Source organism: Scyliorhinus torazame, chromosome 20 (assembly GCF_047496885.1).
Source record: "Scyliorhinus torazame isolate Kashiwa2021f chromosome 20, sScyTor2.1, whole genome shotgun sequence".
Lineage (NCBI taxonomy): Eukaryota > Metazoa > Chordata > Chondrichthyes > Carcharhiniformes > Scyliorhinidae > Scyliorhinus > Scyliorhinus torazame.
In genome coordinates, this window is record NC_092726.1 from 2,832,561 (window position 1) to 2,856,414 (window position 23,854).

Below are 23,854 nucleotides of genomic sequence, written 5' to 3' on the forward strand. Positions count from 1 at the left end.
TACATCCCTAGAACTATTAGGAGGCCTATAAAAAACTCCCAACAGGGTGACCTCTCCTTTCCTGTTTCTAACTTCAGCCCATACTACCTCGGAAGAAGAGTCCCCATCTAGCATCCTCTCCGCCACCGTAATACTGCTCTTGACTAGCAGCGCCACACCTCCCCCTCTTTTGCCTCCTTCTCTGAGCTTACTAAAACACCTAAACCCCGGAACCTGCAACATCCATTCCTGTCCCTGCTCTATCCATGTCTCCGAAATGGCCACAACATCGAAGTCCCAGTTACCAACCCATGCTGCCAGTTCCCCTACCTTGTTTCGTATACTCCTGGCATTGAAGTAGACACACTTCAAACCACCCACCTGAACACTGGCCCCCTCCTGCGACGTCAAATCTGTGCTCCTGACCTCTATACTCTCATTCTCCCTTACCCTAAAACTACAATCCAGGATCCCATGCCCCTGCTGCATTAGTTTAAACCCCCCCAAAGAGCACTAACAAATCTCCCCCCCAGGATATTTGTGCCCCTCAGGTTCAGATGTAGACCATCCTGTCTGTAGAGGTCCCACCTTCCCCAGAAAGAGCCCCAGTTATCCAGAAATCTGAATCCCTCCCGCCTGCACCATCCCTGTAGCCACGTGTTTAAATGCTCTCTCTCCCTATTCCTCATCTCACTATCACGTGGCACGGGCAACAACCCAGAGATAACAACTCTGTTTGTTCTAGTTCTGAGCTTCCATCCTAGCTCCCTGAAAGCCTGCCTGACATCCTTGTCCCCTTTCCTACCTATGTCGTTAGTGCCAATGTGGACCACGACTTGGGGCTGCTCCCCCTCCCCCCTAAGGACCCGGAAAACACGATCCGAGACATCACGTACCCTTGCACCTGGGACGCAACATGCCAAACGTGAGTCTCTCACGCTCCCACAAAATCTCCTATCTGCGCCTCTGACTATAGAGTCCCCAATTACTAATGCTCTGCTCCTCTCCCCCCTTCCCTTCTGAGCAACAGGGACAGACTCCGTGCCAGAGGCCCGTACCCCATGGCTTACCCCTGGTAAGTCCCCCCCCCACAAGTATCCAAAGCGGTATACTTGTTTCTCAGGGGAACGACCGCAGGGGATCCCTGCAATGACTGCTTTTTCCCAGTCCCTCTTACAGTTACCCACCTATCTCCAATCTTTGGTGTAACTAATTCCCTGAAGCTGCTATCTATGACCCCTTCTGCCTCCCGAATGATCCGAAGTTCTTCCAACTCCAGCTCCAGTTCCCTAACTCGGTCTTGGAGGAGCTGGAGATGGCAGCACTTCCTGCAGGTAAAATCAGCAGGGACACTAACTGCATCCCTCACCTCAAACATCCTGCAGGAGGAACATTGCACTCCCTTCCCTGCCATTCCTCTTACTTTCTACCAAGATCTGGCTAACAACTAAATTAAATTTTTATAAAAAATAATAATAATATAATAAAATATGGTACCTAGCTCTGACCAATGGGTTTTATTATTAGGTTAGAGGAGGAGGGCGGGTGGGAGACACTACACGTGTAGTGTCTCGGGTTTCCTCTCCACCAGAATTTATTGGTGAGGGTCTTCCCAGACGTCCGCGGGTCGACTTCCTGTTCCCGCCTAAAAAACTAATTTAAAAAAAAAAGAACAATTCTCAGCTCCTGCTGAAATTGACTAACCAGCCAGCTCCACTCCCGCCGAAATCGACTGGCCTGCCCCTGCAAAGACAAGTGCTTTTAAAGGACAGACTTACCTCCCAGCAACCTCCTTCCGCAATGCTCCCGCTGAAACTGACTAACCAGCTGATTCTCACGCCGCCGAAATCGACTGGCCTGCCCCTGCAAAGACAAGTGCTTTTAAAGGACAGACTTACCTCCCAGCAGCCACTTCCGCAATGCTCCCGCTGAAACTGACTCACCAGCTGATTCTCACACCGAAATCGACTGGCCTGCCCCTGCAAAGACAAGTGCTTTTAAAGGTTGACTTACCTCCCAGCAACCACTTCCGCACTGCTCCCGCTGAAACTGACTCACCAGCTGTTCTCACGCCAAAATCGATTGGCCTGCCCCTGCAAAGACAAGTGCTTTTAAAGGTTGACTCACCTCCCAGCAACCTCCTTCCGCAATGCTCCCGCTGAAACTGACTCACCAGCTGATTCTCACGCCGAAATCGACGGTTATATCCTAGGATTCTTTGGGAGGCGTGGGATGAGATTGCAGAGCCTTTGGCTTTGATCTTTATGTCCTCACTGTCTACAGGAATAGTGCCAGAAGACTGGGGAGAGGCGAATGTTGTCCCCTTGTTCAAGAAAGGGAATAGGTGTAACCCTGGGAATTATAGGCCGGTTAGTCTCACTTCGGTCAGAGGTAAATTATTGGAAAGGGTCCTGAGGGATAGGATTTATGATCATTTGGAAAGATACAGCTTAATCCAGGATAGTCAGCACAGATTTGTGAGGGATAAGTCTTGCCTCACAAGTTTGATTGTATTATTTGAGTAGGTAACTAAGTAAATAGATGAAGGTAGAGAAGTTGATGTAATATACATGGATTTTAGAAAGGCGTTTGATCAGGTGCCCCATGGTCGGCTCATGCAGAAAGTAAGGAGGCATGGCATAGAGGGAAATTTGGCCGATTGGATCAGTAACTGGCTATCACATAGAAGACAGAGGGTGGTGGTCGATGGTAAATTTTCATCCTGGAGCCCAGTCACCAGCGGTGTACCACAGGGATCAGGGCTGGGTCCTCTGCTATTTGTGATTTTTATCAATGACTTGGATGATGGAGTTGAAGATTGGGTCAGTAAATTTGCTGATGACACCAAGATTGGTGGAGTAGAGGATGAGGTGGAGGGCTGTTGTAGGCTGCAAAGAGACATTGATTGGATGCAGAGCTGGGCTGAAAAGTGGCAGATGGAGTTTAACCCTGATAAGTGTGAGGTGATTCATTTTGGTGGGACAAATTTGAATGCGAATTACAGGGTTAACGGCAGGGTTTTGAAGAATGTGGAGGAGCAGAGAGATTTCGGAGTTCATGTCCACAGATCTCTGAAAGTTGCCACCCAAGTGGATAGAGCCGTGAAGAAAGCCTATAGTGTGTTAGCATTTATTAACAGAGGGATTCAGTTTAAGAGCCGTGAGGTTATGCTGCAACTGTACAAGACCTTGGTTAGACCACATTTGGAGTATTGTGTGCAGTTCTGGTCACCTCACTATAGGAAGGATGTGGAAGCATTGGAAAGGGTGCAAAGGAGATTTACCAGGATGCTGCCTGGTTTGCAGGATAGGTCTTATGAGGAAAGGTTGAGGGAGCTAGGGCTTTTCTCATTGGAGCGGAGGAGGATGAGAGGCGACTTAATTGAGGTGTATAAGATAATGAGGGGGATAGATAGAGTGGACGTTCAGCGACATTTCCCTGTTACAAGGGGGGATAACTATAAGGTTCATGGTGGAAGATATAGGAGGGATGTCCGAGGTAGGTTCTTTACTCAGAGAGTGGTTGGGGTGTGGAACGCACTCCCAGCTATGGTAGTGGAGTCGGACACTTTAGGAACTTTCAAGTGGTTATTGGATAGGCACATGGAGTGCACTAGAATGATGGGGAGTAGGTTGATTTGATCTTAGTTTCAGACTAGTTCGGCACAACATCAATATCCCTCTACTCTACTCTACCCTAGCCCCCCCCCCCCCCCCTCCCTGCGAAGAAGTCAATAAATGGCTGCCACCTTCGGGCAAACTAGTAGCGAACCTCTCGAGGCGAACTTTACGTTCTCTGGGCCAAGAAAGCTTGCCATGTCCGATAGCCACACCTCAGCCCTCGGGGGCTTTGAGTCCCTCCATGCTAACAGTATTAGTCGCCGGGCTACCGGGGAAGCAAAGGCCAGAACATCGGCCTCCCTCTGTTCCTGTACTCCCGTGTCCTCCGAAACCCCAAAGGTTTCCACCTCCGGGCTCATTACCACCCCAGTTTTCAACACCCGGGACATGACATCTGCCAATACCCCCCGAGTTTAAGGCACGACCAGAACATGTGTACATGGTTAGCCGGCCCTCCGGAGCATCTAGCACACTTGTCCTCCAGCCCGAAGAATTTACTCATCCGAGCCCCCGTCACGTGGGCCCGGTTATGGCCTGAAACTGGATCAGGCTGAGCCTGGCGCATGTTGCTGTCGTGTTTACTCTGCTCAGTCTGCCTATTAAATCCCGCACCTGCAAGTATCTAAAGTCGTTCCCTCTCGCCAGCCCAAACTTCTCCTCCAGCGCCCTCAGGCTCGGAAAGCTTCCTTCCAGGAACAGATCCCCCATCCTCACAATCCCCGCCCTCCTCCACAGTCGATACCCCCGTCCAAGATCCCCGGGGCAAATCGGTGGTTGCCACAGATTGGGGTCCACACCGATGCTCTTACCTCCCCTACATGCCTCCTCCACTGGCCTCAGATCCGAAGAGCCGCCACCACTATTGGGCTGGTGGAGTACCGTGCCGGCGAAAGCGGCAGAGGTGGCGTGACCAGGGCTGCTAAGCTAGTGCCCCTGCACGAAGCAGCCTCCATCCGCTCCCAAACCCACCCCGCACCCACCATCCATTTCCTTATCATCGCTATGTTGGCCGCCCAGTAATAGTTGCTGAAGTTCGGCAACGCCAGCCCCCCTTCTCCTCTGTTCCTTTCAAACATCACCCTCTTCACCCGTGGGGACTTCCCTGCCCAGACAAATCCCAGAATAATTTTATTCAGCCTCTTGAAGAAGGACCGTGGGATAAAGATGGGGAGACACGGAAAAACAAACAAGAACCGCGGGAGAATCGTCATCTTAACAGTCTGCACCCTCCCCGCCAATCACAGCGGGAGCGCATCCCACCCCCGGACCTCCTCCCTCACTCGTTCCACCAGTCGGGACAGGTTGAGCTTGTGCAACCTGCCCCAGTCCCATGCCACCTGAATCCCCAAATATCGGAAACTCTCCCCCACTAGCCTGAACGGCAACCCCTTCAGCCTACTCTCCTGCCCCCTCGCCTGAATTACAAACAACTCACTCTCAGCCATGTTCAGTTTGTATCCGGAGAACCGGCCAAATTCCCTCAGGGTTGCCATAATACCGTCCATCCCCACCATTGAGTCCGATACATATAACAGCAGATCATCCGCGTAGAACAAGACTCTATGTTCCACTCCCCCCCCCCCCCGGACCAGCCCTTTCCAGCCCCGAGAAGCTCTCAGTGAAATTGCCAGCGGCTCTATGGCCAGCGCAAACAGCAGTGGGGAGAGAGGGCAGCCCTGTCTTGTCCCACGGTGCTGTCTAAAGTAGTCCGATGTCGTCCTGTTCGTCCTCACACTCGCCTCCGGGGCCTGATACAATAGCCTAGCCCAGTCGATGAACCCCCGAACCGTCCCAGTCCTCCCACAGATACTCCCACTCGACCCGGTCAAAAGCCTTTTCAGCATCCATGGCTCCGACTATCTCCACCTCCCTCCTCTCCGGGGGCATCATAATCACGTTGAGCAGCCTTCTTAGGTTGCCCACCAGCTGCCTGCCCTTTACAAACCCGGTTTGGTCCTCCCCAATTACATCCGGGACACAGTCCTCAATCCTGGTCGCCAGAATCTTGGCCAGTAACTTGGCGTCTACGTTGATCAAAGAGATCGGCCTGTATGACCCACAGGCCTCTGGGTCCTTATCCCGTTTCAGAATGAGCGAGATGCTGGCCTGCGACATCGTCGGGGTAAACTCCCTCTCTTGCCTCGTTAAAGACCCTGACCAGCACCGGCCCCACTATCCCGGCAAATGTTTTGTAAAACTCCACCGGATACCCGTCCGGCCCTGGGGCTTTACCCGGCTGCATGACCTTCAGGCCCCCCAACACCTCTTCGATCCTGACCAGGGCCCCCAGTTCGTCCACCAACCCCCTCCCCACTCTTGGGAAGGTCAGTCCGTCCAAGAATCGCCTCATTCCCCCCCGGTTCCCCGGGTGGTTCCGAAGTGTACAGCTTCCTATAAAAGTCCCTAAAGACCTTGTTCAGCCCTGCTGGATCTCCCACTAGATTACCTTCCCCATCCACTACCCTCCCTATTTCCCTAGCTGCTTACCTCTTCCTCTGTTGCTGCGCAAGCATTCTACTGGCCTTCTCCCCATGCTCATAAATCATGCCTTTTACCTTTCTAAGCTGTTCTACAGCCTTGCCTGTAGTCAGCACCCCAAATTCGGCCTGCAGCCTCTGTCGTTTCCTGAGTAACTCTGGCCTCGGGGATTCCGCGTAACTCCTGTCCGTCCGTAGAATTTCCTTAATCAGTCGGTCCGTCTCTGCCCTATCTGTCCTGTCCCTGTACGCTCGGATTGAAATCAGCTCCCCTCTCACCACTGCCTTCAGTGCCTCCCAGAGCACCGCTGCCGAGACTTCTCCAGTATCGTTCACCTGCAGGTAATTCTGCATGCATTTCCTCAGCCGCTCACACACCGCCTCGTCCACGAGTAGTCCAACTTCCAGCCTCCATGGGGTGGGCGCTGAAAGCGGTCCTTACAAAACTACAGGTCTACCCAGTGCGGAGCATGGTCCGATATGGCAACTGCTGAATATTCTGTCCCCACCATTCCGGCCAGCAGGTCCCTACTCACAACAAAGTAGTCAATTTGGGAATTCACCTTGTGGATGTGGGAGTAGTACGAGAACTCCCTCGCCGTCGGCCGGCTAAATCACCACGGATCTGCTCCCCCCGTTTGCTCCATGAACCCTCTCAGTTCCTTTGCCATCGCTGGCAACCTGCCCGTTCTTGAACATGACCGGTCCAGACTCAGGTCCAGGACTATATTAAAGTCCCTATCCATGATCAACTTGCGTGAGTCCAAGTCGGGGATCTTCCCTAGTATCCTCCTAATAAAATCCACATTGTCCCAAAGGGGCATACACGCTGACCAGGACTACTCTCACCCCTTCGAGTTTACCCCTCACCATAACGAACCTGCCAGCCCCATCCACGACTGTGTCCTCCGCCTCAAATTGAACCCTTTTATTAATCAGGATCGCAACCCCCCTCGTCTTAGAATCCAGCCCCGAATGAAAGACCTGACTGACCCAGCCCTTCCTTAACCTAACCTGGTCTGCCACTTTCAGGTGCGTCTCCTGCAACAAGACTATGTCCGCCTTCAGAACCCGCAGATGCGTAAACACACGCGCCCTCTTCACTGGCCCGTTTAACCCTCTAACATTCCAGGTGATCAGCCTGGTTGGGGGGCACTTTGCCGATCAGCCATTCCCTTTCCTTGGACAGCCCCCCAGCCATGTGTCGCGCTTCCTCTGGCCCGCCCCTGGCCGGCTCCACCCATGACCTCCTCACTGTTACCATGCCCAGTTTCTATACCTGTCGGCAGAACCACTCCCCCCCCCCCCCCCCCGCCCAGCAACACCATCATATCACCTAACCCCTGCCCTAATCTAACTATATGGACACCCCTCACCTCGGCTCCCGTTGACTCGCTGCACTCAGCTAGCCTGGGGCTCCCAGCCTCGGCTCCAGCACGTCTCCCACCCATTGTTCCCTCCCCCGACCCCTCCACACCACTTCCCCAGATCAGCCCTACTTAAGCAAACACTCTATACAAGTCAGAAACAACCCCCACAATAGCACCATTCAAGTTAAACAAGAAAAAAAGAGATAATAAATAACAAGCCCTCTTCAGACCTTCCCAAACAGACACAGAAAAAAATTGCACAAAGTTCCCCTGAAGCATCCATTTTAAACCAACCCTTTTAACTGTTTTCTTTATTAATTCCCCTCCAGCCAAACTCCAACTCAGCAAAGAGCCCAAACAGGAAACATTCAGGTACACCAGGCAAAAACAATCACAACAAAAAATAAGATCCATCCCAAAACGGGAGAGACACCACATATACTGAAAAGCTCTAACATGAGTCCAAACGTCCTCAGCTCAGGGCCAGCCCTGGCTTCTTAACCAAGTCCATCGCCTCTTCGGGTTCCTCAAAATAGTGGTGCTGACCCTTATACGTAACTCAGTCGCGCTGGAAAAAGCAGCCCGAATTTCACCTTGTTTTTATACAGTATCTCCTTCACCTGCCTGTAGCCTCCCCTCCTCCTGGCCACCTCAGCGCTCAAATCCTGGTACACACGAGGGTGGTATTGCCCCAAATACAGCTTCATGTGCTCTTTGCCCATTGCAGCACCCGCTCCTTGTCCAGGTACCTGTGGAACCGGACCACCATCGCTCGTGGGGGACCCCCGTGTCGCGGCTGCCTCACCTGCACTCTGTGTGCCCCGTCCACCACCGGCGGGCGCGGGAACACCTCGTTCCCCAGCAACTTCTGAAACATACCCTCCACATATGCGGCAGAGTCTATCCCCTCTACCCCCTCCGGGAGGCACAAGATTCTCATGTTCTACCGGCGAGATCTGTTGTCCAGGTCCTCCAGCCTTTCCAGAGCACTTTTTGCTGGTCCCTCAGCCTCTGAATCTCCACATCTGCCCCCGTTTGAAAGTCAGCCTGCTCCTCCACTGACTTCTCCAACTGCTGGAGCTTCTCAGCCTGATCATCCAGCCTTTTTCCCATCCGGTCAATCGACTTCTGAAGCGGCTCCAAGTTGTCACGCTTCAAAGCCAAAAAGCCCTCCTGCATAGTCTGCAGCAGCTGCTGCATTGTGGGCTGGGCTGTCGGCTCCTCGCTCTGAACACCAGCCATGCTGGTCTCTCTCACAGCCTCCACTGTGCCCTTCCTCGACCACTTCTTCTGCTGTTTACGGTCCCTCCGGCTTCTTAGGTCCATACAATTCTGTATTGGTCCAGTGCCTAAGAACAAAGAACAAAGAAATGTACAGCACAGGAACAGGCCCTTCGGCCCTCCAAGCCCGTGCCGACCATGCTGCCCGACTAAACTACAATCTTCTACACTTCCTGGGTCCGTATCCCTCTATTCCCATCCTATTCATGTATTTGTCAAGATGCCCTTTAAATGTCACTATCGTCCCTGCTTCCACCACCTCCTCCGGTAGCGAGTTCCAGGCACCCACTACCCTCTGTGTAAAAGACTTGCCTCGTACATCTACTCTAAACCTTGCCCCTCTCATCTTAAACCTTTGACCCCTCTACCTTGGGGAAAAGCCTATGACTATCCACTCTGTCTATGCCCCTCATAATATTGTAGACCTCTATCAGGTCACCCCTCAACCTCCGTCGTTCCAGTGAGAACAAACCGAGTTTATTCAACCGCTCCTCATAGCTAATGCCCTCCATACCAGGCAACATTCTGGTAAATCTCTTCTGCACCCTCTCTAAAGCCTCCACATCCTTCTGGTAGTGTGGCAACCAGAATTGAACACTATACTCCAAGTGTGGCCGAACTAAGGTTCATACAGCTGCAACATGACTTGCGAATTTCTATACTCAATGCCCCGGCCAATGAAGGCAAGCATGCCATATGCCTTCTTGACTACCGTCTCCACCTGTGTTGCCCCTTTCAGTGACCTGTGGACCTGTACTCCTAGATCTCTCTGACTTTCAATACTCTTGAGGGTTCTACCATTCACTGTATATTCCCTACCTGCATTAGACCTTCCAAAATGCATGACCTCACATTTGTCCGGATTAAACTCCATCTGCCATCTCTCCGCCCAAGTCTCCAAAGAATCTAAATCCTGCTGTATACTCTGACGGTCCTCATCGCTATCTGGAATTCCACCAACCTTTGTGTCGTCTGCAAACTTACTAATCAGACCAGTTACATTTTCCTCCAAATCATTTATATATACTACGAACAGCAAAGGTCCCAGCACTGATTCCTGAGGAATGCCATGAGTCACAGCCCTCCAATTAGAAAAGCATCCTTCCATTGCTACTCTCTGACTTCTATGACCTATCCCAGTTCTGTATCCACCTTGCCAGCTCACCCCTGATCCCGTGTGACTTCACCTTTTGTACTAGTCTACCATGAGGGACCTTTTCAAAGGCCTTACTGAAGTCCATATAGACAACATCCACTGCCCTACCTGCATCAATCATCTTTGTGACCTCCTCGAAAAACTCTATCAAGTCAGTGAGACACGACCTCCCCTTCACAAAACCATGCTGCCTCTCACTAATACGTCCATTTGCTTCCAAATGGGAGTAGATCCTGTCTCGAAGAATTCTCTCCAGTAATTTCCCTACCACTGAAGTAAGGCTCACCGGCCTGTAGTTCCCTGGATTATCCTTGCTACCCTCCTTAAACAGAGGAACAACATTGGCTATTCTCCAGTCCTCCGGGACATCACCTGAAGACAGTGAGGATCCAAAGATTTCTGTCAAGGCCTCAGCAATTTCCTCTCCAGCCTCCTTCAGTATTCTGGGGTAGATCCCATCAGGCCCTGGGGACTTATCTACCTTAATATTTTTTAAGACGCCCAACACCTCGTCTTTTTGAATCTCAATGTGACCCAGGCTATCTACACACCCTTCTCCAGACTCAACATCTACCAATTCCATCTCTTTGGTGAATACTGATGCAAAGTATTCATTTAGTACCTCGCCCATTTCCTCTGGCTCCACACATAGATTCCCTTGCCTATCCTTCAGTGGGCCAACCCTTTCCCTGGCTACCCTCTTGCTTTTTATGTACGTGTAAAAAGCCTTGGGATTTTCCTTAACCCTATTTGCACATGACTTTTCATGACCCCTTCTAGCCTTCCTGACTCCTTGCTTAAGTTCCTTCCTACTTTCCTTATATTCCACACAGGCTTAGTCTGTTCCCAGCCTTTTAGCCCTGACAAATGCCTCCCTTTTCTTTTTGACGAGGCCTACAATATCTCTCGTTATCGAAGGTTCCCGAAAATTGCCGTATTTATCCTTCTTCCTCACAGGAACATGCCGGTCCTGAATTCCTTTCAACTGACACTTGAAAGCCTCCCACATGTCAGATGTTGATTTGTCCTCAAACATCGGCCCCCAATCTAGGTTCTTCAGTTCCCGCCTAATATTGTTATAATTAGCCTTCCCCCAATTTAGCACATTGGGACCACTCTTATCCTTGTCCACCAACACTTTAAAACTTACTGAATTGTGGTCACTGTTCCCGAAATGCTCCCCTACTGAAACTTCTACCACCTGGCCGGGCTCATTCCCCAATACCAGGTCCAGTACTGCCCCTTCCCGAGTTGGACTGTCTACATATTGTTTTAAGAAGCTCTCCTGGATGCTCCTTACAAACTCTGCCCCGTCTAAGCCCCTGGCACTAAGTGAGTCCCAGTCAATATTGGGGAAGTTGAAGTCTCCCATCAACACAACCCTGTTGTTTTTACTCTTTTCCAAAATCTGTCTACCTATCTGCTCCTCTATCTCCCGCTGGCTGTTAGGAGGTCTGTAGTAAACCCCCAACATTGTGACTGCACCCTTCTTATTCCTGATCTCTACCCATATAGCCTCACTTCCCTCTGAGGTGTCCTCCCGTAGTACAGCTGTGATATCCTCCCTAATCAGTCGCGCAACTCCGCCTCCCCTTTTACATCCCCCTCTATCCCGCCTGAACCATCTAAATCCTGGAGTATTTAGCTGCCAATCCTGCCCTTCCCTCAACCAGGTCTCTGTAATGGCAACAACATCATAGTTCCAAGTACTAATCCAAGCTCTAAGTTCATCTGCCTCACCCGTAAAACTTCCTGCATTAAAACATATGCACTTCAGGCCACCAGACCCGCTGTGTTCAGCAACTTCTCCCTGTCTGCTCTGCCTCAGAGCCCCACTGTCCCTATTCCCTAGTTCTCCCTCAATGCTCTCACCTTCTGACCTATTGCTCCCGTGCCCACCCCCCTGCCATTCTAGTTTAATGAGTACTATTGCTTTCCAGTTCCGCGCGCAAAAAAGTCAGGGGCAAAGTTCCAAAAGTCCCACCGAAGCAGGAGCCACCAAATGTGCGACCTACTCCCTCATAGCCACCACCGGAAGTCCAGTTCTATGGTCTACGTACCTCCCTGCAAAGGATGCCCCTGTCCTGCCCAGGTGTAAGCAGCCCAGTTTGTTCAGGTCCCACCTTCCCCAGAACCGGTCAAAAGCACCAGGAATACGAAACCCTCCCCCTCACACCAACTCTTCAGCCACGGAATCATCCGATACATCCTGCTATTTCTACTCTGACTAGCCCGCTGCTGCGTACGGATAAATGTTTCCTGCTGAGAATCACAGAATGGTTACAGCCCAGAAACTGGCTGTTCGGCCCATCGCATTTGCAGTGGCAAGCTGAGACAGGGGGCTGTATCTCCATCGTTGGTTCTGGAATTGCGAGTTGGGCCATTTCCTCATTCGGGAGCGGGGTGGGGGGTAGAAATCCGGGCCACAGGCTCCTGGTGCAGGGTTGAAATGGAATGCAGGCAAGTGGATGTGGCGGACAGCAGGCACCAAGGCTCACCTTAATTCTCTAGGACATTGGCCCAGTTGTGTGGATGACTGTCAGGTGCCTGAGCACCCCCACTCTCCTCCTCCATTCTCCCTCATCTCGCCTATGTCCCCTCTAATAATAATAAATCATATTTATTGTCACCAGTAGGCTTACATTAACACTGCAATGAAGTTACTGTGAAAATCCCCTAGTCGCCACATTCCGGCACCTGTTCAGGTCACAGAGGGAGAATTCAGAATGTCCAATTCACCCAACAGCACCTCTTTCGGGACTTGTGGGAGAAACCGGAGCGCCCGGAGGAAACCCACGCAGACACGGGGAGAAGGTGCAGACTCCGCACAGACAGTGACCCAAGCTGGGAATCAAACCCAGGACCCGGGCGTTGTGAAGCCACAGAGCTACCCGCTGTGCTACCGTGACGCCCATTCAAATACCACTCATCCAGTACCACTATTGACCAAACTCAACACTATAACCACACTGGGAAGTCTAAGAAGTTCATGAACAAAAAACTCCACTTGAAGAGGTTTGCTCCCAGCTATCTGATAAAACATCAAACACATCCACTTAGACACTCGTTAAAAAAACTCAGAATAAACAGCTGTTCAAAAAAACTTCAGAACACATTAAAATCCCATTAACAGCTCGTTAAAGTGTCAATTCAACTGAGCTCACCATCCCTACAGCTGTGTAAGCAGCCCCGACTGAGTGCGGGGGCTTGGAGCTCAGCCAAGCATTCAAATGGGATTCACATTTGAATAAACAAACCTTACAGAGCTCAATGCTTTAGTGTCTTTACTCTAGTGAAGTTGCCTGATTGGACAGCCAGGAATCTGTTCAGTTTCGTGAAAGGCTCATCAGAAGTCTGGACTTGAAATCAACTTCAACAATCAAAGCACAGTATGCAGAGGATTAAAATTAGATTCTTAATATGGTTTAATGCAGAAGAGAGCTTTACCCACTGGATAAAACACTCAAATGCACATGAACACTTAAGACAATGCTGGTCAATTTCATGCTCACTTAATTTTAAAAGACGGAACCCGATGATCAATAATTGCATTAAAAATATTTCTATTATCATACACCATTACATTTGACATCTGCAGATGGAAGATCTTTTGAACTGACCTGTCAAATGGTTCCAGCTTCCCCGCATTCCTTCGCCCAAGGTTCACAAACTGGCTATCCTGACGTCTTTCACAGGCTTCAGAAACTTAGCGCCTCACTGGAAATATCAATCTTGCTGGAAACTCGCAATTGATAAGGCGTTTAAAAGGCTGAACCCAGAGTCACTTTGAGCGAGCCTCGGGACACCGATCAAAATGCTGGCGGTGGGGCGTTTGAATTTGAGTTCCCCCGCCTCCATTTTCAGCCACCAAACACAGGTTTGCCCAGCATTGAGACGGCAAAAGACAACCTAATGTTCCGGATAAGGTTGGGATTCACCGGAGTGTTTAGAGGGAGATGTTGAATGTGTGGGTAATTGTAGAATGACATTGGTAATCTATGACTATTCACAGATATCCCACTGAACATGTCAGTATTAGGATTGGGGATCCGAGGTTATATCTCCGTGGTGTTGCTCAAAATGTGTTTCACTATTCACAGAGTTCCTTTGGGATTGTGTCAGTATTGGATCCAGGAAAGTTTCCTCTTCGAGTATTTCCTTTGAGAATGTGAGGGGCTGGTTTAGCACAGTGGGCTAAACAGCTGGTTTGTAATGCAGAACAAGACCAGCAGCGCGGGTTCAATTCCCGTCCCAGCCTCCCCGAACAGGCGCCGGAATGTGGCGACTAGGGGATTTTCACAGTAAATTCGTTGAAGCCTACTTGTGACAATAAGCGATTATTATATTATATGGGCTGCATGTGCGCATTGGTTAGCTCTTGGACTTGGGTTCTTATCCCGGCTCTGGGTCACTGTCCGTGTGGAGTTTGCACATTGTCCCCGTGTCTGTGTGGGTTTCACCCCCACAACCCAAAGATGTGCAGGGTCGGTGAATTGGCCATGCTAAATTGCCCCTTATTTAGAAAAAATTAATTGGGTACTCAAATTTATTTTAAAAAAAGAATGTGAATATTAACAAGGTGACCCAAGAGTGGGTTCGGAAATCAGGAGTTGAGGGGGAATGTTTCCATTAATTTGGGGGATGGGCAGGGTTCTGTGAATGTCAACATTTGCAAGGGATCACCAGAAATGTTTTCCAAGGAACCACCTGAGACTGCGCCAGTACTGGCAGCGTTTTGCGAGTATTCCCAGCTCATTGAATGGGAACGTTCCACAATTTGCAGTAGATCCTCAGAAATGTTTCAGCAATAACAGGGAACCCTGGGACTTGGACTGTATTTATAGGGAGTCTTCGGGGGTGTTTCAGCAGGGAGGTTCCCTGCAAGGAAGATCTTACATATTTCAGTATTTACAGGGGCTCCAACAGGTGGTCCCTGGGATTGTGCCACTTTTTCAGGAATTCTCAGTGGGAACCTGCCAAACATATCAGGCAATGCCTGAAGTGATGACTCAAAAGCATACCGTTTATTCATTTATTCAGTTTTCCTTCCAATACAAAAATCAGTCATCGTGACTCACGGTACATCTGCTCTTTTCAAAGCTCATTTGTTCAGTGGACCCAAGGTTTCTGAAACTGACCAAGGAAGATGATCAGATCTATGCCGAGTTCAGGGAGCAGTTCAGCGACATGAAAGTTGACATCGTCGACCAAGAGGAGTTGAAGTCGGATGCGGCAAAACTTGTGAGTTCCTTTCATTTCCATGTCGTCCTCGTGTGATGGTGTTGTCCATCCTGGGATGGTGCACAATGTGCGCTCAGTGAGGGAAAAGAAACCGTGCCGTCTGCCTTCTCTCACGTCTGCCTTCCCTCTGATTCCAGCGATGGCGCCCGTTTTGCCTGCAGTTTGAAGCCCTGGTTGAAGATTTTAACTATGGGACACTTCTGCGGCTGGACTGCTCGAAGGATTACGTGGAGGACAACACAATATTCGGTAGGAGGGGAGGGGAAAGAGAATGGGGTGGAGGAGGTGGTGCACGGGGTAGGAGAATGGGGGGATGGAGGGGAGTATCCAACTCTCGTTTATAACAATGCAGGAGGACAGTTAGTTCTTTGGGAGTAAATGTTCTCTTCAGAATGGATGTGTTTTTCTGATTCCATCTGCTTCCCCACCAGCTACCAGAATCCAATTCTTTGCTGTAGAAATTGCCCGGAACCGAGAGGGCCATAACACAGCACTGCATGAACGATCAACGAAAGGGAAGACAGTCAGTATTGATGTGGCTTCCACTAAGCACAAAGAGGCACGGGGATACTTCACCGGGGAGGAGAGCATTGCCCACACATAGCTGATGGAAGGATGGACCTGTGTGGCTGAGAAATATTCAACTGCTCGTCAGGAACTGGGACTGCTCTTGTTCACAGTATTTAACCCAGGGCGCGGTGTGCGAAAGCTTCAGTATAAACCAGACACTAGTGCTGGGGTATTATTGAAAACAAGTCTTCTTTATCCTGGGCTGATAAAAGTTGCACAGTTTACACAGACCGAGACCGTTAGCAGGTTTTCAAATGAGTGCGTCCATCAATTTTCAACCATTGTTTATTCCCCAGGCATTGGACAATATCCCAAAGAGGCAGATTAACACAATTAACACACATTTGAAGATGTAACTAATTGTGTGTAAAGTTCACAAATAAAGAAAAATGAAATTCTCATTTGGCTCTGCGGAAGTTTGTCAGACTCTGCGACTTCACTTGTCAAAATACCAGGGGGGGGAGAGGGGGGATGGGGAGAGAGGGGATGGGGGGAGGGGGGGAGAGAGGTGGGATGGGGAGGGGGAGAGGGGGGAGGGGGAGAGGGGGAGAGGGGGGAGGGGAGGGGGAGAGGGGGGAGGGGATGGGGAGGAGGGGTGGAGAGAGGGGGGATGGGGAGGGGGAGAGGGGATGGGGAGGGGGGGGAGAGGGGATGGGGAGGGGGGGAGGGGGGATGGGGAGAGGGGGGGTGGGGAGAGGGGGGGGATGGGGAGAGGGGAGATGGGGAGAGGGGGGATGGGGAGAGGGGGGGGATGGGGAGAGGGGGGATGGGGAGAGGGGGGGATGGGGAGAGGGGGGGATGGGGAGAGGGGGGGATGGGGAGAGGGGGGGGATGGGGAGAGGGGGGGATGGGGAGAGGGGGGGATGGGGAGAGGGGGGGATGGGGAGAGGGGGGGATGGGGAGAGGGGGGGATGGGGAGAGGGAGGATGGGGAGAGGGGGGGATGGGGAGAGGGGATGGGGAGAGGGGATGGGGAGAGGGGATGGGGAGAGGGGGGATGGGGAGAGGGGGGGATGGGGAGAGGGGATGGGGAGAGGGGATGGGGAGAGGGGGGAGGGGGGGGATGGGGAGAGGGGGGGATGGGGAGAGGGGAGATGGGGAGAGGGGGGGATGGGGAGAGGGGATGGGGAGAGGGGATGGGGAGAGGGGGGGATGGGGAGAGGGGGGGATGGGGAGAGGGGGGAGATGGGGAGAGGGGGGGTGGGGAGATGGGGAGAGGGGAGATGGGGAGAGGGGAGATGGGGAGAGGGGGGGAAGGAAGGGCAGTTGGGAGAGGAAAGTGATGAAGGAGAGAATGGGGAAGGTGTTGGGGATATGTGTAAACTTGCTTCCCTCAGCCCACTTTTCCTCTGCACAGTTGAACCAATGGGAGACTTTAAGTACAAACCATTAAGATTTTATTTGCAGTCACAATGCTTTTACACTATATGCAGCAAACATTCTTACAAACCAACCTACCTGATCACGCAGTGATTTGGAAATGTGTTTAGTCAGAACATTCAGTGGAAAGGAACAATAAAAATATATAATCCATCGTTTTTCTGTTCCTTGGTGAATATAAACGAGCTGTGCTCAACACATAATTTATTAGCAGCGACAATTTCTGTTACCTCTTCTACAGAAATTCCCTAATCACTACTGGAACAATTGGTGAAAAAATATGACGGACAATTGGAACCTGGAGCTATTTCCACATCAGTTGGTAAGTTTCTTTTTTGTCATTATTTGTATAATTTATAAATCCTGCTCTGGATTCTCGGGAGCTCTGTATCTAACTGAACTCCCACACACATTCCACCCCCACTACCTTACACATCACCTCTTGTTGCACATCATCCAAATCTCTCAACATCGCGCTCCCAACTCTAAAAATTTCAATCACAACTCTTTCGTTTCTCTCTCTTTTAATTGATTTCATATAAACATTGTTCAAAATGTCTTAAGAAAAAAAAATGTACAAGTTTATACAAGGCAGATGAGGGGGCGAGAGCACAGAGGCCATCGCTGCCAAGATTTTGTTTTCAAAGGAAGGGACAATGACCAGTCCTGAAGTCCGATGCCATGGGGGATTGGGGTGGGGGGCTGTGGGCACTGCTCTTGAACCTGCCACCCCTGGGAGCTGTCCGACTAAATTCTGCCTCTTCCCCCCACCCCCACTACCCACCCTTCTGTGTAACATCAGAGATGCACGTCCCTCCCCCCTTGACCCCTTCCAACCGCGTGGGAGGTGAGGTCCGTACAGATGTCAGCTCATCATGTCGCTGCTGTTGACGCCATACGTCAAGTTCTTCATCGAGTCGTTCACTTCTCGACGAAACACCGAAAGGTTCTGCGTAAATCTGAGCAGCGAGAAAAACAACAGCACGGTTAATATACATTCCCATCAACCACCGCCCCCCCCAAACACAGGCCAAAACTCTCTCCAAGTACACACCACAGTTTATCGTCCCAGCAACCCGACAATGGTCAGTTTCTGAGCAGGCCACAAGTACATTTATTTTGGGGATTTTGACCTTTTTGGCCGATCTCGCGCTCCCTTCGAAGGGTTGGCATGTCGCGCTGCGTTAGAGGGGTGGGCATGTCGCGCTGCGTTAGAGGAGTGGGCATGTCGTGCTGCGTTAGAGGGGTGGGCATGTCGCGCTGCGTTAGAGGGGTGGGCATGTCGCGCTGCCTTCGAGGGGTTGGCATGTCGCGCTGCGTTAGAGGGGTGGGCATGTCGTGCTGCCTTCGAGGGGTTGGCATGTCGCGCTGCGTTAGAGGGGTGGGCATGTCGCGCTGCCTTCGAGGGGTTGGCATGTCGTGCTGCCTTCGAGGGGTTGGCATGTCGTGCTGCCTTCGAGGGGTTGGCATGTCGCGCTGCGTTAGAGGGGTGGGCATGTCGCGCTGCCTTCGAGGGGTTGGCATGTCGTGCTGCCTTCGAGGGGTTGGCATGTCGCGCTGCGTTAGAGGGGTGGGCATGTCGCGCTGCCTTCGAGGGGTTGGCATGTCGCGCTGCCTTCGAAGGGTTGGCATGTCGCGCTGCCTTCGAGGGGTTGGCATGTCGCGCTGCCTTCGAGGGGTGGGCATGTCGCGCTGCCTTCGAGGGGTTGGCATGTCGCGCTGCCTTCGAGGGGTTGGCATGTCGCGCTGCCTTCGAAGGGTTGGCATGTCGCGCTGCCTTCGAGGGGTTGGCATGTCGCGCTGCCTTCGAGGGGTTGGCATGTCGCGCTGCCTTCGAGGGGTTGGCATGTCGCGCTGCCTTCGAAGGGTTGGCATGTCGCGCTGCCTTCGAGGGGTTGGCATGTCGCGCTGCCTTCGAGGGGTGGGCATGTCGCGCTGCCTTCGAGGGGTTGGCATGTCGCGCTGCCTTCGAGGGGTGGGCATGTCGCGCTGCCTTCGAGGGGTGGGCATGTCGCGCTGCCTTCGAGGCGTTGGCATGTCGCGCTGCCTTCGAGGGGTTGGCATGTCGCGCTGCCTTCGAGGGGTTGGCATGTCGCGCTGCCTTCGAGGGGTTGGCATGTCGCGCTGCCTTCGAGGGGTGGGCATGTCGCGCTGCCTTCGAGGGGTTGGCATGTCGCGCTGCCTTCGAGGGGTTGGCATGTCGCGCTGCCTTCGAGGGGTTGGCATGTCGCGCTGCCTTCGAGGGGTTGGCATGTCGCGCTGCCTTCGAAGGGTTGGCATGTCGTGCTGCCTTCGAGGGGTTGGCATGTCGCGCTGCCTTCGAAGGGTTGGCATGTCGCGCTGCCTTCGAGGGGTTGGCATGTCGTGCTGCCTTCGAGGCGTTGGCATGTCGCGCTGCCTTCGAAGGGTTGGCATGTCGCGCTGCCTTCGAGGGGTTGGCATGTCGCGCTGCCTTCGAGGGGTGGGCATGTCGCGCTGCGTTAGAGGGGTTGTCATGTCGCGCTGCCTTCGAGGGGTGGGCATGTCGTGCTCCCTTCGAGGGGTGGGCATGTCGCGCTGCCTTCGAGGGGTGGGCATGTCGCGCTGCCTTCGAGGGGTGGGCATGTCGCGCTGCGTTAGAGGGGTTGTCATGTCGCACTGCCTTCGAGGGGTGGGCATGTCGTGCTCCCTTCGAGGGGTGGGCATGTCGCGCTGCCTTCGAGGGGTTGGCATGTCGCGCTGCCTTCGAGGGGTTGGCATGTCGCGCTGCCTTCGAGGGGTTGGCATGTCGCGCTGCCTTCGAGGGGTGGGCATGTCGCGCTGCCTTCGAGGGGTGGGCATGTCGCGCTGCCTTCGAGGGGTTGTCATGTCGCGCTGCCTTCGAGGGGTGGGCATGTCGTGCTGCCTTCGAGGGGTGGGCATGTCGCGCTGCGTTAGAGGGGTTGGCATGTCGCGCTGCCTTCAAGGGGTTGGCATGTCGCGCTGCCTTCGAGGGGTGGGCATGTCGCGCTGCGTTAGAGGGGTTGGCATGTCGCGCTGCCTTCTGACAAACACAATAATGGAAGAGGCCATTCGGTCCATCGTGCCAGTGTTAGGCCTCCGAGAAAGTTATTACAATTCGTCCCTGTTTTACATAGATTACATAGAACATACAGTGCAGAAGGAGGCCATTCGGCCCATCGAGTCTGCACCGACCCACATTAATCCCTCACTTCCACCTTATCCCCGCAACCCAATAACCCCTCCCAACCCTTATGGACACTACGGGGTAATTTAGCATGGCCAATCCACCTAACCTGCACGTCTTTTGGACTGTGGGAGGAAACCGGAGCACCCGGAGGAAACCCACGCACACACGGGGAGAACGTGCAAACTCCGCACAGACAGTGACCCAGCGGGGAATCGAACCTGGGGCCCTGGCGCTGTGAAGCCACAGTGCTAATCACTTGTGCTACCGTGCTGCCCATTTGAGAATCCCTGTTGAGAATCCTTTTCCTCGTGTGACAGTTTTTGCTGATTTAGCTCAGGTTAAATTCCCGTTACTCAGTCTGCTTCTGCCACCATCTCAGGCAGCATACTCCAGATTCGTCAACCTTTGCACTCTCGTGAGGTGATGGTGCTATTTAACTGTTGGATGGCAGGATCCGGGATTTTAACACTGGGACAAGGAAGAAGTAGCAATCCTGGTCTCCCTATGGACCTGCTGCTCTTGACCTTCTCGGTGGTACAGGTCAGCAGTTTGGAAGACTCTGTGGCAAGAGGGTCAGCAGTGTCCCTTGCAGATGGGAAACACTTGCTGCCATTGTGTGTCGGTGCTGAGGGAGTGAATGTTTACTGTGCTGGACAAACTTTGGGAGTCGGACTGTCAGCCATTCACCACAGAAGATCTATTCTCTGACCCTGCTCGATAGAAATAATCACGCACTCTTGCACCAATTTAGGGATTTCAGGCACATTCATGTGGTCAGCATCAATTATATCATTTCATATAAAATACAACACTGAAGAAGGACGTTCGGGACGATCCGCCTGTTAGCTTCTCATTTACTGGAGCAAACACTTCATAATGTTGAACATTTATTCCATTTCCTCTGCTTCTCTGCTCAAAGAGCAGCTCCAGTTCTCGCCAACCCTTGTGCCAGTCTCGTCAATCTATGCAACCTCCCTCAGCCTCCTGCCACCCTGCCAGATGTGCTGCCGACAGACAAGTAGAATGAGTGATCAACAGGAAAGGGTTCAAGCAAATTGACTGAAAATGTGTTGCCTTCTCGAAACACTTGCTTGGCAAACTAGCCATCTGGGATGGCCACGTCCCGATTACAAAATGGACACTTGCAAAGACTGCAGGGAAAATTGGACAATGCTAAGAAACAAGCAGGTGCAAGCTCTGTCTGTTGATTAGAGCCTCAGCTCTCAGACAGGACAGAAACTACCAAATGATCTACACACTAATGAGCCATCTCCGGGGGACAAAAGGGAAACATTTAGATGCACAATGTTAGGACAGACTCCCCGGCGCCAGAAGAAGCTGAGACAAAGCAGACTGACAGTCACCAGGACACGCCCAGCGATTAGGGAATCACCCCTCTATTGGAGGAAGATCGATATGACTGATTGGGAAAGACCCAATTAGTTGAGGCCAAGTTCAAGGCCCGCCCAAAAGCGCGCGAAGCCCTTTTCAGTATAAAAGATATTCCCCAAGGGAGAATCTTCCTTCTTTAGCTTTGGCTCTCACCGGAGAGAGAGACCAGCCGAGCAGCTACAGCAGACAAAGTAAGTTCCAAGTCAACGCACGCTACGAGATAGATGCTCCTAGTTGCTACCCTGTAAACAGCTCAACCCAGCAGCCTCAGAACCGAGCAACGGCCATTGTTCCTCTGAGTGGGCGCCCGAAGCTAAGTATAGGCTTTAGTAATAGTGGTAGTTTAGTTTGTAGAGTTTATGCATGAGTAGATTTGACTGTGTGTAAATAAATGAGCATTGCTTTTGAACTTACTAACTGGTGTATTGAGTCATTGATCAGTATTCGGTTCTGAACCTTGTGGCGGTGTCGAAAGATACCTGGCCACTCTTGAGCAAACGTGATTAAATAGAGCCAAATTAAGAGCCAACCAAAAGTTAGCAACAAAACAAAGTCCTTTTGCAAACTTTGTGATCACAAGCTGCTCCCTCCTTTGTTAATCAGGCCAGTCTGTGTCCACTCAGCAGTGCTCACCTGTCTCTGTTCTTGGTCAATAAGTTGCGCTCAATCCCTTCCATCAGGTTCTCGAAGCAGAGGTGCATGGCTTGCTGCTTCTCCGGAGGCTGGGCATTCACAATGCTGTTCCTCAAATCAGCAAAATACTGTGGGAGGAACAGACAGGCAAGTCAGGACAAAGATCAGCATCAGAGATCCCGCTGCTGACACGTGGGGACAATCCTTTCACGGGATATAGTTCCAGATGTGCCGGTTACTATCTCCCAGCTTTGGCAGGTTGCACCCACTCGTCTGAGTCACAGGATGGAGAGTTCAAGGCCCTCTCCAGGGCCTGAGCTCTTTACCTGGCCTCACACTCCCAGTCCAATACTGAAGGAGTGCTGCGCTGTTGGGAGTGACGTTAAGATGGGATGTTAAACCAAGGCCCTGCCGGTTCCGATAGATGTAAAGATCTTCTCTGAAGAGCAGGGACACCTCCCAGTGTGTGGTCAGTGCCCCAGTTCCACACAGCTCTTTCATCTCATTCACTCTTGTGTACAGATCAGCTACTGTGGTCGCCGAAATACACTTCAGGAAGTCAGCAATTGGCTGGCAAGTAGTTGGTGCCTCAGACAATGAGTGTCACAGCAGAAATGGAACATTCTGTACTCATTTCCCCCCTCTTGTCGAAGGGTTCTCAGTGATGTACAGCGCAAGGCAATGATTGTCCTGTTGTCTATCCAATGTCGCCCACATCTACCGGAGCTTGGTGCCCAAGCTCAGAAAGGTAATGCACTCAGACCGTACCTTCTCGTTTAGGAGAATTAATCCCAGCAATGGGCGTGACATAGACCACTGATTTCTGCAGTCTTCAAAAATGATGATGTTCAGAACTGTGGACAGCATCTGTAGCAAAACAAACCCCACACAGCATTACAAACCCCACACAGCATTACAAACAAAACCCCACACAGCATTACAAACCCCACACAGCATTACAAACAAACCCCACACAGCATTACAAACAAACCCCACACAGCATTACAAACAAACCCCACACAGCATTACAAACAAACCCCACACAGCATTACAAACAAACCCCACACAGCATTACAAACAAAACCCCACACAGCATTACAAACAAACCCCACACAGCATTACAAACAAAACCCCACACAGCATTACAAACAAACCCCACACAGCATTACAAACAAACCCCACACAGCATTACAAACAAAACCCCACACAGCATTACAAACAAACCCCACACAGCATTACAAACAAACCCCACACAGCATTACAAACAAAACCCCACACAGCATTACAAACAAAACCCCACACAGCATTACAAACAAACCCCACACAGCATTACAAACAAACCCCACACAGCATTACAAAGTGGACAAAGGTTCAGAGTCATCAACATCAATTCAGAAGGAAGCTTGAAGAGATGATGATGCACTGGGATTTATAACGTTCAGAGACATCACACACCATCTGAGAATGATACTGCCATCACACAAGGAGGCCATTCAGTCCACCATGTCTGTGCAGGCTCTTTGCGCCAGCGAAACTCATTCCTTCCCGTTGCTCATTTTTCAGAGTCCGATCATTCTTTCCCTTTTT

General features: G+C 51.6%; 2 protein-coding genes across 3 annotated transcripts in view; one reads left to right on the forward strand and one right to left on the reverse strand.

Annotated features, from left to right (window-relative positions):
* The window catches only part of pbdc1 (polysaccharide biosynthesis domain containing 1), a 41,015-nt gene extending 24,922 nt beyond the window's left edge, over nt 1-16,093 (forward strand). For both annotated transcript variants that reach the window (XM_072485572.1, XM_072485573.1), the window contains 3 exons: nt 14,984-15,124; nt 15,262-15,373; nt 15,556-16,093. In XM_072485572.1, coding sequence (XP_072341673.1) covers nt 14,984-15,124; nt 15,262-15,373; nt 15,556-15,728 — 426 coding nt within the window. In that variant the 3' untranslated portion in view covers nt 15,729-16,093. The remainder of the gene's footprint in view (nt 1-14,983; nt 15,125-15,261; nt 15,374-15,555) is intronic.
* Nucleotides 16,094-17,073: 980 nt separating this feature from the next.
* xpo7 (exportin 7) overlaps nt 17,074-23,854 on the reverse strand; it is a 136,980-nt gene continuing 130,199 nt past the window's right edge. The window contains exons 26-28 of the mRNA XM_072485574.1: nt 23,036-23,134; nt 22,268-22,395; nt 17,074-18,032 (exon numbers count right to left, since the gene is read on the reverse strand). Of these exons, the coding sequence (XP_072341675.1) occupies nt 17,939-18,032; nt 22,268-22,395; nt 23,036-23,134 (321 nt within the window). The 3' untranslated portion in view covers nt 17,074-17,938. The remainder of the gene's footprint in view (nt 18,033-22,267; nt 22,396-23,035; nt 23,135-23,854) is intronic.